This window comes from Camponotus vicinus, unplaced genomic scaffold (assembly GCF_025532165.1).
Source record: "Camponotus vicinus isolate PSW18456_S1 unplaced genomic scaffold, iyCamVici1.0 SCAF_4, whole genome shotgun sequence".
Taxonomy (NCBI): Eukaryota; Metazoa; Arthropoda; class Insecta; order Hymenoptera; family Formicidae; genus Camponotus; species Camponotus vicinus.
Genome location: NW_028141976.1, coordinates 17,537,310 through 17,549,260, shown reverse-complemented (window position 1 = coordinate 17,549,260; position 11,951 = coordinate 17,537,310). Strand labels below are relative to the sequence as shown.

The 11,951-nt window shown below is 36.1% G+C and overlaps 2 protein-coding genes across 2 annotated transcripts; one reads left to right on the top strand and one right to left on the bottom strand.

The window, feature by feature from the left end:
• Positions 1–2,117: 2,117 nt before the first annotated feature.
• On the bottom strand, positions 2,118–4,876 carry LOC145970313 (uncharacterized). The gene is made up of 3 exons (XM_083096933.1): positions 4,742–4,876; positions 4,470–4,662; positions 2,118–4,252 (listed from the first exon to the last, which is right to left on the bottom strand). Exons 2-3 carry the CDS (start codon positions 4,653–4,655, stop codon positions 3,107–3,109), a joined length of 1,332 nt encoding a protein of 443 aa, XP_082953059.1. The 5' UTR covers positions 4,656–4,662; positions 4,742–4,876; the 3' UTR covers positions 2,118–3,106.
• Positions 4,877–6,348: 1,472 nt separating this feature from the next.
• On the top strand, positions 6,349–9,108 carry LOC145970301 (uncharacterized). Its single transcript, XM_083096918.1, has 3 exons — positions 6,349–6,483; positions 6,563–6,755; positions 6,973–9,108. The coding sequence occupies exons 2-3, from the start codon at positions 6,570–6,572 to the stop codon at positions 8,944–8,946; spliced, it is 2,160 nt and encodes a 719-aa protein (XP_082953044.1). The 5' UTR covers positions 6,349–6,483; positions 6,563–6,569; the 3' UTR covers positions 8,947–9,108.
• The last annotated feature ends 2,843 nt before the right edge of the window (positions 9,109–11,951 follow it).

Sequence of the window (11,951 nt, the reverse complement as noted above, 5' to 3'; positions counted from 1 at the left end):
CAATTTTCAGTGCACAAGCTAACAGAGCGGTCTGTCAAAAGATCTCCAAGGAAAAGCGAGGAAGAAAACACGAATTTGACATGCTTGTAATTCTTAGAACAGTTGGAGCCATATTTGAATGGAAATATTGCAAGGCAAATGAAACAGAAAGATCACAAGATGCTCTTAAACAAATTATTGATAAACAGTATTTCAAGGTTTTTGACAAGGAGGAGTATAAACATGTTAAAACAAAAATTTATGTTGGTTTGTGTTTTAAGATAAAGTCAAATGTGACTATGCGATACTTAGTGAACACTACTGATGTAGATAAAGCAAAATTTCTGGAAAGTACTTCTACAGAGGCTACTAAAGCTGATACCGCTACTGTTGTCAAATGATATCGTGCATTGGCTTTGTTTGTGTTTAATAAGTAACAAATAAGTATTGTCGCATTCTTCTCTGACAGAGTCACGTGTAAACAAATAAGTTTTTATTTTTTTCTTGTAATTTCTTAGTTATATTTCATTACAGTTAGTTGATAAAATAAAGAGGTCTTTGTATATTTTTATTAATAATAAAATATTTTGCTAAAAAATTGAAAATAAGGTCTCATAAGAAGTAATTGCTGCGGCATTAAAACAAAATAAATCGTTGTAAATAATACATATGTATAATCGTTGTAATAATATATATTAGACAACCAATGAAATGTGCTGTACTGATGAGGTCAAATGAGGGTGCAGTTTACAGCTTTTCATTGAGTTGCCTAGCTTTCAAATAAATTTTTTTAAAGTTATATGATAATATATAAAAGTAAAAAAAAATAATGTTATCAAAGATGATGGTGCAGAGAATTATGAATTTAATATACATTTAATACACATTAAATTTAATATACATTAAAAGCCTCTCCTGTTAAATGGTACGTCCCGATCTACAACAGGTAATTTAAGCCTTAAGAAATTGACTAATCACAGTCGAGTATTCTCTTCATACTTGACTGTGATTGGTCAATTTCTTAAGGCTTAAGGTTTAAATTGCCTATTGTAGACCCGGCCTAAGGCTCCGCCCATATAATCAGTTATGCGGCGTCTACAATGAAATTTTAAGAAGACGAAAGCCGACGGCACACGGTACGATTTTACGTACTGGATTTGATAAGATTTAGTAAAATACTAAAAATGCACCAATCAGAATGCAGCATTTCTAATATTTTACTAAATCTTATCAAATCCAGTACGAAAAATTGTACCGTGTGCCGTAGGCTTAAGACTTAAGGTTGAAGTCCCATGGAGCGAAAATATTCAGCGGAACGGAATGCGCGGAGCCAACGCGGCCAATCACAGCCATTGTAAAATCCTTGTGCGTTGACTAACGTCTCCGACTTACGCATATGACTTTGTCGGAAACAGTTACAACATCTTTGTGCTCAGGGCTCGTTCCCACTGAGCGCGTCACGCGTCGCGTCAACCAGCGTGAGCCAATCAAAACATCCCATTGTAATAACACGGAAAACATGTTATTACAATGGGATGTTTTGATTGGCTCACGCTGGTGACGCGACGCGTGACGCGCTCAGTGGGAACGAGCCCTCAGGCCCTTAATCGGAGTTTGGTCGAAGCGGCCCTTAAGCGGCGTCTACAATGATGCGTCGTCTACAATGAGATTTTAAAGAGACTTAAGGCGTAAGACTTAAGAAATTGACCAATTACAGTCAAGTATGAAGAGAATACTCGACTGTGATTGGTCAATTTCTTAAGGCTTAGGGATTAAATTACCTGTTGTAGATCGGGACGTAGCATTTAACAGGAGAGGCTTTTAATGTATATTAAATTCATAATTCTCTGCACCATCACCCTTGATAACATTATTTTCTTTTTACTTTTATATATTATTATATAACTTTAGAAAAATTTATTTGAAAGCTAGGCAACTCAATGAAAAGCTGTAAACTGCACCCTCATTTGACCTCATCAGTACAGCACATTTCATTGATTGTCTAATATATATTATTACAACGATTGTACATATGTATTATTTACAACGATTTATTTTCTTTTAATGCCGCAGCAATTACTTCTTATGAGACCTTATTTTCAATTTTTTAGCAAAATATTTTATTATTAATAAAAATATACAAAGACCTCTTTATTTTATCAACTAACTGTAATGAAATATAACTAAGAAATTACAAGAAAAAAATAAAAACTTATTTGTTTACACGTGACTCTGTCAGAGAAGAATGCGACAATACTTATTTGTTACTTATTAAACACAAACAAAGCCAATGCACGATATCATTTGACAACAGTAGCGGTATCAGCTTTAGTAGCCTCTGTAGAAGTACTTTCCAGAAATTTTGCTTTATCTACATCAGTAGTGTTCACTAAGTATCGCATAGTCACATTTGACTTTATCTTAAAACACAAACCAACATAAATTTTTGTTTTAACATGTTTATACTCCTCCTTGTCAAAAACCTTGAAATACTGTTTATCAATAATTTGTTTAAGAGCATCTTGTGATCTTTCTGTTTCATTTGCCTTGCAATATTTCCATTCAAATATGGCTCCAACTGTTCTAAGAATTACAAGCATGTCAAATTCATGTTTTCTTCCTCGCTTTTCCTTGGAGATCTTTTGACAGACCGCTCTGTTAGCTTGTGCACTGAAAATTGTACTATTATATGCCAAATAAAAAAGAATGTGATGTAACTCTGACTCATTATATGGAATTGTCGCACTGTCTGAAAAGAGGCCTGAAACTGCATTAACGAGTTCACGAAATGGTTTTTCTTTACTTTTTTCAGTTTCCTCTTCATCATTTGCCATTAATAGCAAATTCCTCAGTGATTGTATGTATTTTTCTATATTTTCAGGCTCGAGTTTATACTTTGTACTAAACATCGATTCACTGTAACATTTACGTTCGATTACGCTCTTTATCTCCCAATTTGGTATCTTCAGACTTACAATGTTCGCATTCTTTTCAACTGCATTCAACAAACCATCATCCCACAGAAGCTGTAAGAAGAAATTCACTTGCGAGGTATCTAATTTATTCTGTGAATCAGAGATTGTCTTTTTCAGTTCCAAAATATTATCAACTGTTGGCTCAGCTAGTTTTATTCAATGTTCTCATCTTCAAGAAGTTTCTCGATTGGCTTTTGTATCTCAGATTTCACAAACAAGTTTTCCAAAATATCCACAATGCCTGACCTGGCCCAATAGCTATCGAACATTCTTCTCTTTTCGTTAACACTATTATGCAAATAATTTATGACAGACCAACTACTGTAAATTCTTGTTTCTTCACTATTTAATATTTGGTATCCATCATACCACTTTTTGACACCATCAGAATCTTTCACTGCTTGAAATTCACTTTTCTCAAATAGACTATCTACTTCCTGTGCTGTAAATCCATATACTCCAGAAAAATTATGTTTTTGCAAGAATAGAACATTACAATGATTGCGTAATTCCCAGAAAAATACTCCAGATAAACGAACACAGGAATTAAGTAATGCACGCGCCACAATTTCTTGATCCTTTAAGCTTGCCGACATCAGATGGCTAATACAATTTATCAGGTATCGCAGGAGTTTATCATCCATGTTCTCCATAATAGCTTTCATAATGGGCGCGTCGGTCTCATCTATCAGAATAACAACTTTTTTGTTGAAGTGAGAATACAAGATTTCAGACAAGAATTGCAATCCGTCCTCTACATCAGATTTGGATAGTTTTTTCAGCCTACTACGGTTATAATAGTTCAGAAATATTTCGATATCTTGTATTTTCTTATCTTTAAAACTGCAAGAACCATCAGCAACTATATCAAGAAGGTAAGAATGCTGCCGGAATGCCCGACAAAGAGCTTTCTTCAGCGATTCTAAAATGTCTCTCTCTGTTCTACCTCCTACCTCTTTAAGACTTATAAATATCACGGGGTACTGACCACAATGTTCCTTAACGAACTCTGGATGCTCAGAACCTAGCTGCAAATTCATAAACAGCTTGTAATTATCACCATCTTCTGGATTTGAAATTGGCTTTGCATCTTCATTTACTGTTATCTTCAAAAAGTTCTCGAGCATATCCATAAATGTAGATTTTCCGAAACGGCTCGGGGCTGTTATCCGAATCACAGATGCTCCACATTTAAAGAAACTTTTTATATACTTGCTCTTATCCACAAATGTAAGTTTTGTTTTGACGATCGTAAAATCCATTGTAGAGAGATCAGCTATATCTGATTGCTTCGGTAACTGTAAACAAAATCAGATAGGCCCCATTAATTTTGCTAATCACACTCAAGATATGCATGAAATATATACCAGCAGTAAAGAGAAGAAGGTCGCAATACCAACAGAACGTGCGAAAGCGCAAGCGAGTACAGATGCAGCCATAGCAGAAAACATGCAAAGAAGGCGAAAAAGAAATTACTTTAGCATATGTCGATCAATAAATTTAACTAATTCTTACCTCGTCGAAGTTCCCTGGCTTATTCTTTGTTCCGTATTTTGTATGATCGACACCACAATTGATAGAGAATTCAGATACAGTAACACTTCCAATTTTGGCATCGTTAGTTTCAGGTTTGTCATCATCGCTGTTGACAGATCCATCCGCCGTATTCATTCTTCGTCCTTTTTTGTCTGGTTCATCCATAAATTGTCTACAATAGAGATATTACCAATGAATAAATAAATTAATAAACATTAATGGCACTATAGCGAATTTTATTGGATTAATACATATAAGCATATTGTAAGGGGATGAAAGATGGCTGCGGTTTCCGAGATAGAAACCGCGCCGTCAGGTAATGGGCGAGTCGGAAGGAGAATGCCTGATGATAGAGATTTCGGGTTAAATAATGTACAATAAATGACCCGGAGAGTACCGAGATAAAGATTGTGTATTTGCCAGTTCCACGATAGCAGCGCGGAATAAAGGCCAAGAACGCTCGGCCAGTTTACCGATGGCTACAGGACAAACTCACGACGAGAACATAGTCCGGGAAAAATGCACAATAGCTACCACGTGCAAAGTAACAACCTCGCGCTCACTGTACGACGGCCGGAAAAAGACTCTCGCCGGTAGTCGTGGTCGCTCACCTCGGGTCGCACCAAAAACTCTCACAGCCAATCGTTTTGCGCCACGTCACTCACCGTTAAAGTCACTAGGGCTGCGGTCCGAAATGTGCTCGGCAGTGTTCCGAAATTGCTGCCAGTTTACTAGAGGTCTAAATATCAGGCGGCCTATTACGGTTCTTGAAGCGAGGTGAAAATTACAAAAGTGAACAGATTTACACTAGAATTCGACAAATGAAATTATAGATACTCTAGTAAATTTCCTCACTTTTGTTATTTTCACTTCGTTTCAAAAACCGTAATAGGCCCCCAGGGTGCCTATTACGGTTCTTGAAGCGAGGTGAAAATTACAAAAGTGAACAGATTTACTAGATTTCGACAAATGAAATTGTAGATACTCTAGTAAATTTCCTCACTTTTGTTATTTTCACTTCTTTTCAAAAACCGTAATAGGCCCCCAGGGGGCCTCCTCGCCGCCGCCAACTCGTGCCTCCTTCTGATTGGTGGTGAGCTATCCGTTCTTAAGATGGCGGCTACGGTAACAAAGTGGGAGTAAACCTAGGGAATACTAAGGTAAACTAAGAACCTGAGCAGAATGGCTGCCTTATAATTTTAAGACTATGTTTTATGCCTTAAGTCTTTGTCTTAGGTAACGCACAATACTGTGTGTTATGTCTCGAGTCTTATGTATACGCGAACGTTTATTTCTTACAAACGTTCGCGTATACATAAGACTCGAGACATAACACACAGTATTGTGCGTTACCTAAGACAAAGACCTAAGGCATAAAACATAGTCTTAAAATTATAAGGCACCCATTCTGCTCAAGCCCTTTGTTACCGTAGCCGCCATCTTAAGAACGGATAGCTCACCACCAATCAGAAGGAGGCACGAGTTGGCGCCTCTCTGATATTTAGACCTCTAGTAAACTGGCAGCAATTTCGGAACACTGCCGAGCACATTTTGGACCGCGGACCTAGTGACTTTAACGGTGAGTGACGTGGCGCAAAACGATTGGCTGTGAGAGTTTTTGGCGCGACCCGAGGTGAGCGACCACGACTACCGGCGAGAGTCTTTTTCCGGCCGTCGTACAGTGAGCGCTAGGTCGTTACTTTGCACGTGGTGGCTATTGCGCATTTTTCCCGGTCTATGTTCTCGTCGTGAGTTTGTCCTGTAGCCATCGGTAAACTGACCGAGCGTTCTTGGCCTTTATTCCGCGCTGCTATCGTGGAACTGGCAAATACACAATCTTTATCTCGGTACTCTCCGGGTCATTTATTGTACATTATTTAACCCGAAATCTCTATCATCAGGCATTCTCCTTCCGACTCGCCCATTACCTGACGGCGCGGTTTCTATCTCGGAAACCGCAGCCATCTTTCATCCCCTTACAATATGCTTATATGTATTAATCCAATAAAATTCGCTATAGTGCCATTAATGTTTATTAATTTATTTATTCATTGGTAATATCTCTATTGTAGACAATTTATGGATGAACCAGACAAAAAAGGACGAAGAATGAATACGGCGGATGGATCTGTCAACAGCGATGATGACAAACCTGAAACTAACGATGCCAAAATTGGAAGTGTTACTGTATCTGAATTCTCTATCAATTGTGGTGTCGATCATACAAAATACGGAACAAAGAATAAGCCAGGGAACTTCGACGAGGTAAGAATTAGTTAAATTTATTGATCGACATATGCTAAAGTAATTTCTTTTTCGCCTTCTTTGCATGTTTTCTGCTATGGCTGCATCTGTACTCGCTTGCGCTTTCGCACGTTCTGTTGGTATTGCGACCTTCTTCTCTTTACTGCTGGTATATATTTCATGCATATCTTGAGTGTGATTAGCAAAATTAATGGGGCCTATCTGATTTTGTTTACAGTTACCGAAGCAATCAGATATAGCTGATCTCTCTACAATGGATTTTACGATCGTCAAAACAAAACTTACATTTGTGGATAAGAGCAAGTATATAAAAAGTTTCTTTAAATGTGGAGCATCTGTGATTCGGATAACAGCCCCGAGCCGTTTCGGAAAATCTACATTTATGGATATGCTCGAGAACTTTTTGAAGATAACAGTAAATGAAGATGCAAAGCCAATTTCAAATCCAGAAGATGGTGATAATTACAAGCTGTTTATGAATTTGCAGCTAGGTTCTGAGCATCCAGAGTTCGTTAAGGAACATTGTGGTCAGTACCCCGTGATATTTATAAGTCTTAAAGAGGTAGGAGGTAGAACAGAGAGAGACATTTTAGAATCGCTGAAGAAAGCTCTTTGTCGGGCATTCCGGCAGCATTCTTACCTTCTTGATATAGTTGCTGATGGTTCTTGCAGTTTTAAAGATAAGAAAATACAAGATATCGAAATATTTCTGAACTATTATAACCGTAGTAGGCTGAAAAAACTATCCAAATCTGATGTAGAGGACGGATTGCAATTCTTGTCTGAAATCTTGTATTCTCACTTCAACAAAAAAGTTGTTATTCTGATAGATGAGACCGACGCGCCCATTATGAAAGCTATTATGGAGAACATGGATGATAAACTCCTGCGATACCTGATAAATTGTATTAGCCATCTGATGTCGGCAAGCTTAAAGGATCAAGAAATTGTGGCGCGTGCATTACTTAATTCCTGTGTTCGTTTATCTGGAGTATTTTTCTGGGAATTACGCAATCATTGTAATGTTCTATTCTTGCAAAAACATAATTTTTCTGGAGTATATGGATTTACAGCACAGGAAGTAGATAGTCTATTTGAGAAAAGTGAATTTCAAGCAGTGAAAGATTCTGATGGTGTCAAAAAGTGGTATGATGGATACCAAATATTAAATAGTGAAGAAACAAGAATTTACAGTAGTTGGTCTGTCATAAATTATTTGCATAATAGTGTTAACGAAAAGAGAAGAATGTTCGATAGCTATTGGGCCAGGTCAGGCATTGTGGATATTTTGGAAAACTTGTTTGTGAAATCTGAGATACAAAAGCCAATCGAGAAACTTCTTGAAGATGAGAACATTGAAATAAAACTAGCTGAGCCAACAGTTGATAATATTTTGGAACTGAAAAAGACAATCTCTGATTCACAGAATAAATTAGATACCTCGCAAGTGAATTTCTTCTTACAGCTTCTGTGGGATGATGGTTTGTTGAATGCAGTTGAAAAGAATGCGAACATTGTAAGTCTGAAGATACCAAATTGGGAGATAAAGAGCGTAATCGAACGTAAATGTTACAGTGAATCGATGTTTAGTACAAAGTATAAACTCGAGCCTGAAAATATAGAAAAATACATACAATCACTGAGGAATTTGCTATTAATGGCAAATGATGAAGAGGAAACTGAAAAAAGTAAAGAAAAACCATTTCGTGAACTCGTTAATGCAGTTTCAGGCCTCTTTTCAGACAGTGCGACAATTCCATATAATGAGTCAGAGTTACATCACATTCTTTTTTATTTGGCATATAATAGTACAATTTTCAGTGCACAAGCTAACAGAGCGGTCTGTCAAAAGATCTCCAAGGAAAAGCGAGGAAGAAAACATGAATTTGACATGCTTGTAATTCTTAGAACAGTTGGAGCCATATTTGAATGGAAATATTGCAAGGCAAATGAAACAGAAAGATCACAAGATGCTCTTAAACAAATTATTGATAAACAGTATTTCAAGGTTTTTGACAAGGAGGAGTATAAACATGTTAAAACAAAAATTTATGTTGGTTTGTGTTTTAAGATAAAGTCAAATGTGACTATGCGATACTTAGTGAACACTACTGATGTAGATAAAGCAAAATTTCTGGAAAGTACTTCTACAGAGGCTACTAAAGCTGATACCGCTACTGTTGTCAAATGATATCGTGCATTGGCTTTGTTTGTGTTTAATAAGTAACAAATAAGTATTGTCGCATTCTTCTCTGACAGAGTCACGTGTAAACAAATAAGTTTTTATTTTTTTCTTGTAATTTCTTAGTTATATTTCATTACAGTTAGTTGATAAAATAAAGAGGTCTTTGTATATTTTTATTAATAATAAAATATTTTGCTAAAAAATTGAAAATAAGGTCTCATAAGAAGTAATTGCTGCGGCATTAAAAGAAAATAAATCGTTGTAAATAATACATATGTACAATCGTTGTAATAATATATATTAGACAACCAATGAAATGTGCTGTACTGATGAGGTCAAATGAGGGTGCAGTTTACAGCTTTTCATTGAGTTGCCTAGCTTTCAAATAAATTTTTCTAAAGTTATATAATAATATATAAAAGTAAAAAGAAAATAATGTTATCAAGGGTGATGGTGCAGAGAATTATGAATTTAATATACATTAAAAGCCTCTCCTGTTAAATGCTACGTCCCGATCTACAACAGGTAATTTAATCCCTAAGCCTTAAGAAATTGACCAATCACAGTCGAGTATTCTCTTCATACTTGACTGTAATTGGTCAATTTCTTAAGTCTTACGCCTTAAGTCTCTTTAAAATCTCATTGTAGACGACGCATCATTGTAGACGCCGCTTAAGGGCCGCTTCGACCAAACTCCGATTAAGGGCCTAAGGGCTCGTTCCCACTGAGCGCGTCACGCGTCGCGTCACCAGCGTGAGCCAATCAAAACATCCCATTGTAATAACATGTTTTCCGTGTTATTACAATGGGATGTTTTGATTGGCTCACGCTGGTTGACGCGACGCGTGACGCGCTCAGTGGGAACGAGCCCTGAGCACAAAGATGTTGTAACTGTTTCCGACAAAGTCATATGCGTAAGTCGGAGACGTTAGTCAACGCACAAGGATTTTACAATGGCTGTGATTGGCCGCGTTGGCTCCGCGCATTCCGTTCCGCTGAATATTTTCGCTCCATGGGACTTCAACCTTAAGTCTTAAGCCTACGGCACACGGTACAATTTTTCGTACTGGATTTGATAAGATTTAGTAAAATATTAGAAATGCTGCATTCTGATTGGTGCATTTTTAGTATTTTACTAAATCTTATCAAATCCAGTACGTAAAATCGTACCGTGTGCCGTCGGCTTTCGTCTTCTTAAAATTTCATTGTAGACGCCGCATAACTGATTATATGGGCGGAGCCTTAGGCCGGGTCTACAATAGGCAATTTAAACCTTAAGCCTTAAGAAATTGACCAATCACAGTCAAGTATGAAGAGAATACTCGACTGTGATTGGTCAATTTCTTAAGGCTTAAATTACCTGTTGTAGATCGGGACGTACCATTTAACAGGAGAGGCTTTTAATGTATATTAAATTTAATGTGTATTAAATGTATATTAAATTCATAATTCTCTGCACCATCATCTTTGATAACATTATTTTTTTTTACTTTTATATATTATCATATAACTTTAAAAAAATTTATTTGAAAGCTAGGCAACTCAATGAAAAGCTGTAAACTGCACCCTCATTTGACCTCATCAGTACAGCACATTTCATTGGTTGTCTAATATATATTATTACAACGATTATACATATGTATTATTTACAACGATTTATTTTGTTTTAATGCCGCAGCAATTACTTCTTATGAGACCTTATTTTCAATTTTTTAGCAAAATATTTTATTATTAATAAAAATATACAAAGACCTCTTTATTTTATCAACTAACTGTAATGAAATATAACTAAGAAATTACAAGAAAAAAATAAAAACTTATTTGTTTACACGTGACTCTGTCAGAGAAGAATGCGACAATACTTATTTGTTACTTATTAAACACAAACAAAGCCAATGCACGATATCATTTGACAACAGTAGCGGTATCAGCTTTAGTAGCCTCTGTAGAAGTACTTTCCAGAAATTTTGCTTTATCTACATCAGTAGTGTTCACTAAGTATCGCATAGTCACATTTGACTTTATCTTAAAACACAAACCAACATAAATTTTTGTTTTAACATGTTTATACTCCTCCTTGTCAAAAACCTTGAAATACTGTTTATCAATAATTTGTTTAAGAGCATCTTGTGATCTTTCTGTTTCATTTGCCTTGCAATATTTCCATTCAAATATGGCTCCAACTGTTCTAAGAATTACAAGCATGTCAAATTCGTGTTTTCTTCCTCGCTTTTCCTTGGAGATCTTTTGACAGACCGCTCTGTTAGCTTGTGCACTGAAAATTGTACTATTATATGCCAAATAAAAAAGAATGTGATATAACTCTGACTCATTATATGGAATTGTCGCACCTTCTGAAAAGAGGCCTGAAACTGCATTAACGAGTTCACGAAATGGTTTTTCTTTACTTTTTTCAGTTTTCTCTTCATCATTTGCCATTAATAGCAAATTCTTCAGTGCTTGTATATATTTTTCTATATTTTCAGGCTCGAGTTTATACTTCTTACAAAACATCCTTTGACTGTAACATTTACGTTCGATTACGCTCTTTATCTCCCAATTTGGTATCTTCAGACTTACAATGTGCGCATTCTTTTCAACTGCATTCAACAAACCATTATCCCACAGAAGCTGTAAGAAGAAATTCACTTGCGAGGTATCTAATTTATTCTGTGAATCAGAGATTGTCTTTTTCAGTTCCAAAATATTATCAACTGTTGGCTCAGCTAGTTCTATTTCAATGTTCTCATCTTCAAGAAGTTTCTCGATTGGCTTTTGTATCTCACATTTCACAAACAAGTTTCCTAAAATATCCACAAAGCCTGACCTGGCCCAATAGCTATCGAACATTTTTCTCTTCTTTTTAACACTATTTTGCAAATAATTTATGACAGACCAGCTACTGTAAATTCTTGTTTCTTCACTATTTAATATTTGGTATCCATCATACCACTCTTTGACACCATCAGAATCTTTCACTGCTTGAAATTCACTTTTCTCAAATAGACTAT

What these genes read in the sequence shown, in the direction of transcription:
- LOC145970301 (XM_083096918.1), top strand. Translation starts at nt 6,570, where the DNA reads ATGGATGAACCAGACAAAAAAGGACGAAGAATGAATACGGCGGATGGA. An exon ending in AGCCAGGGAACTTCGACGAG is followed by an intron (nt 6,756 to 6,972) that starts GTAAGAATTAGT and finishes TTTTGTTTACAG; the next exon opens with TTACCGAAGCAATCAGATAT.
- LOC145970313 (XM_083096933.1), bottom strand. Translation starts at nt 4,655, where the DNA reads ATGGATGAACCAGACAAAAAAGGACGAAGAATGAATACGGCGGATGGA. An exon ending in AGCCAGGGAACTTCGACGAG is followed by an intron (nt 4,253 to 4,469) that starts GTAAGAATTAGT and finishes TTTTGTTTACAG; the next exon opens with TTACCGAAGCAATCAGATAT.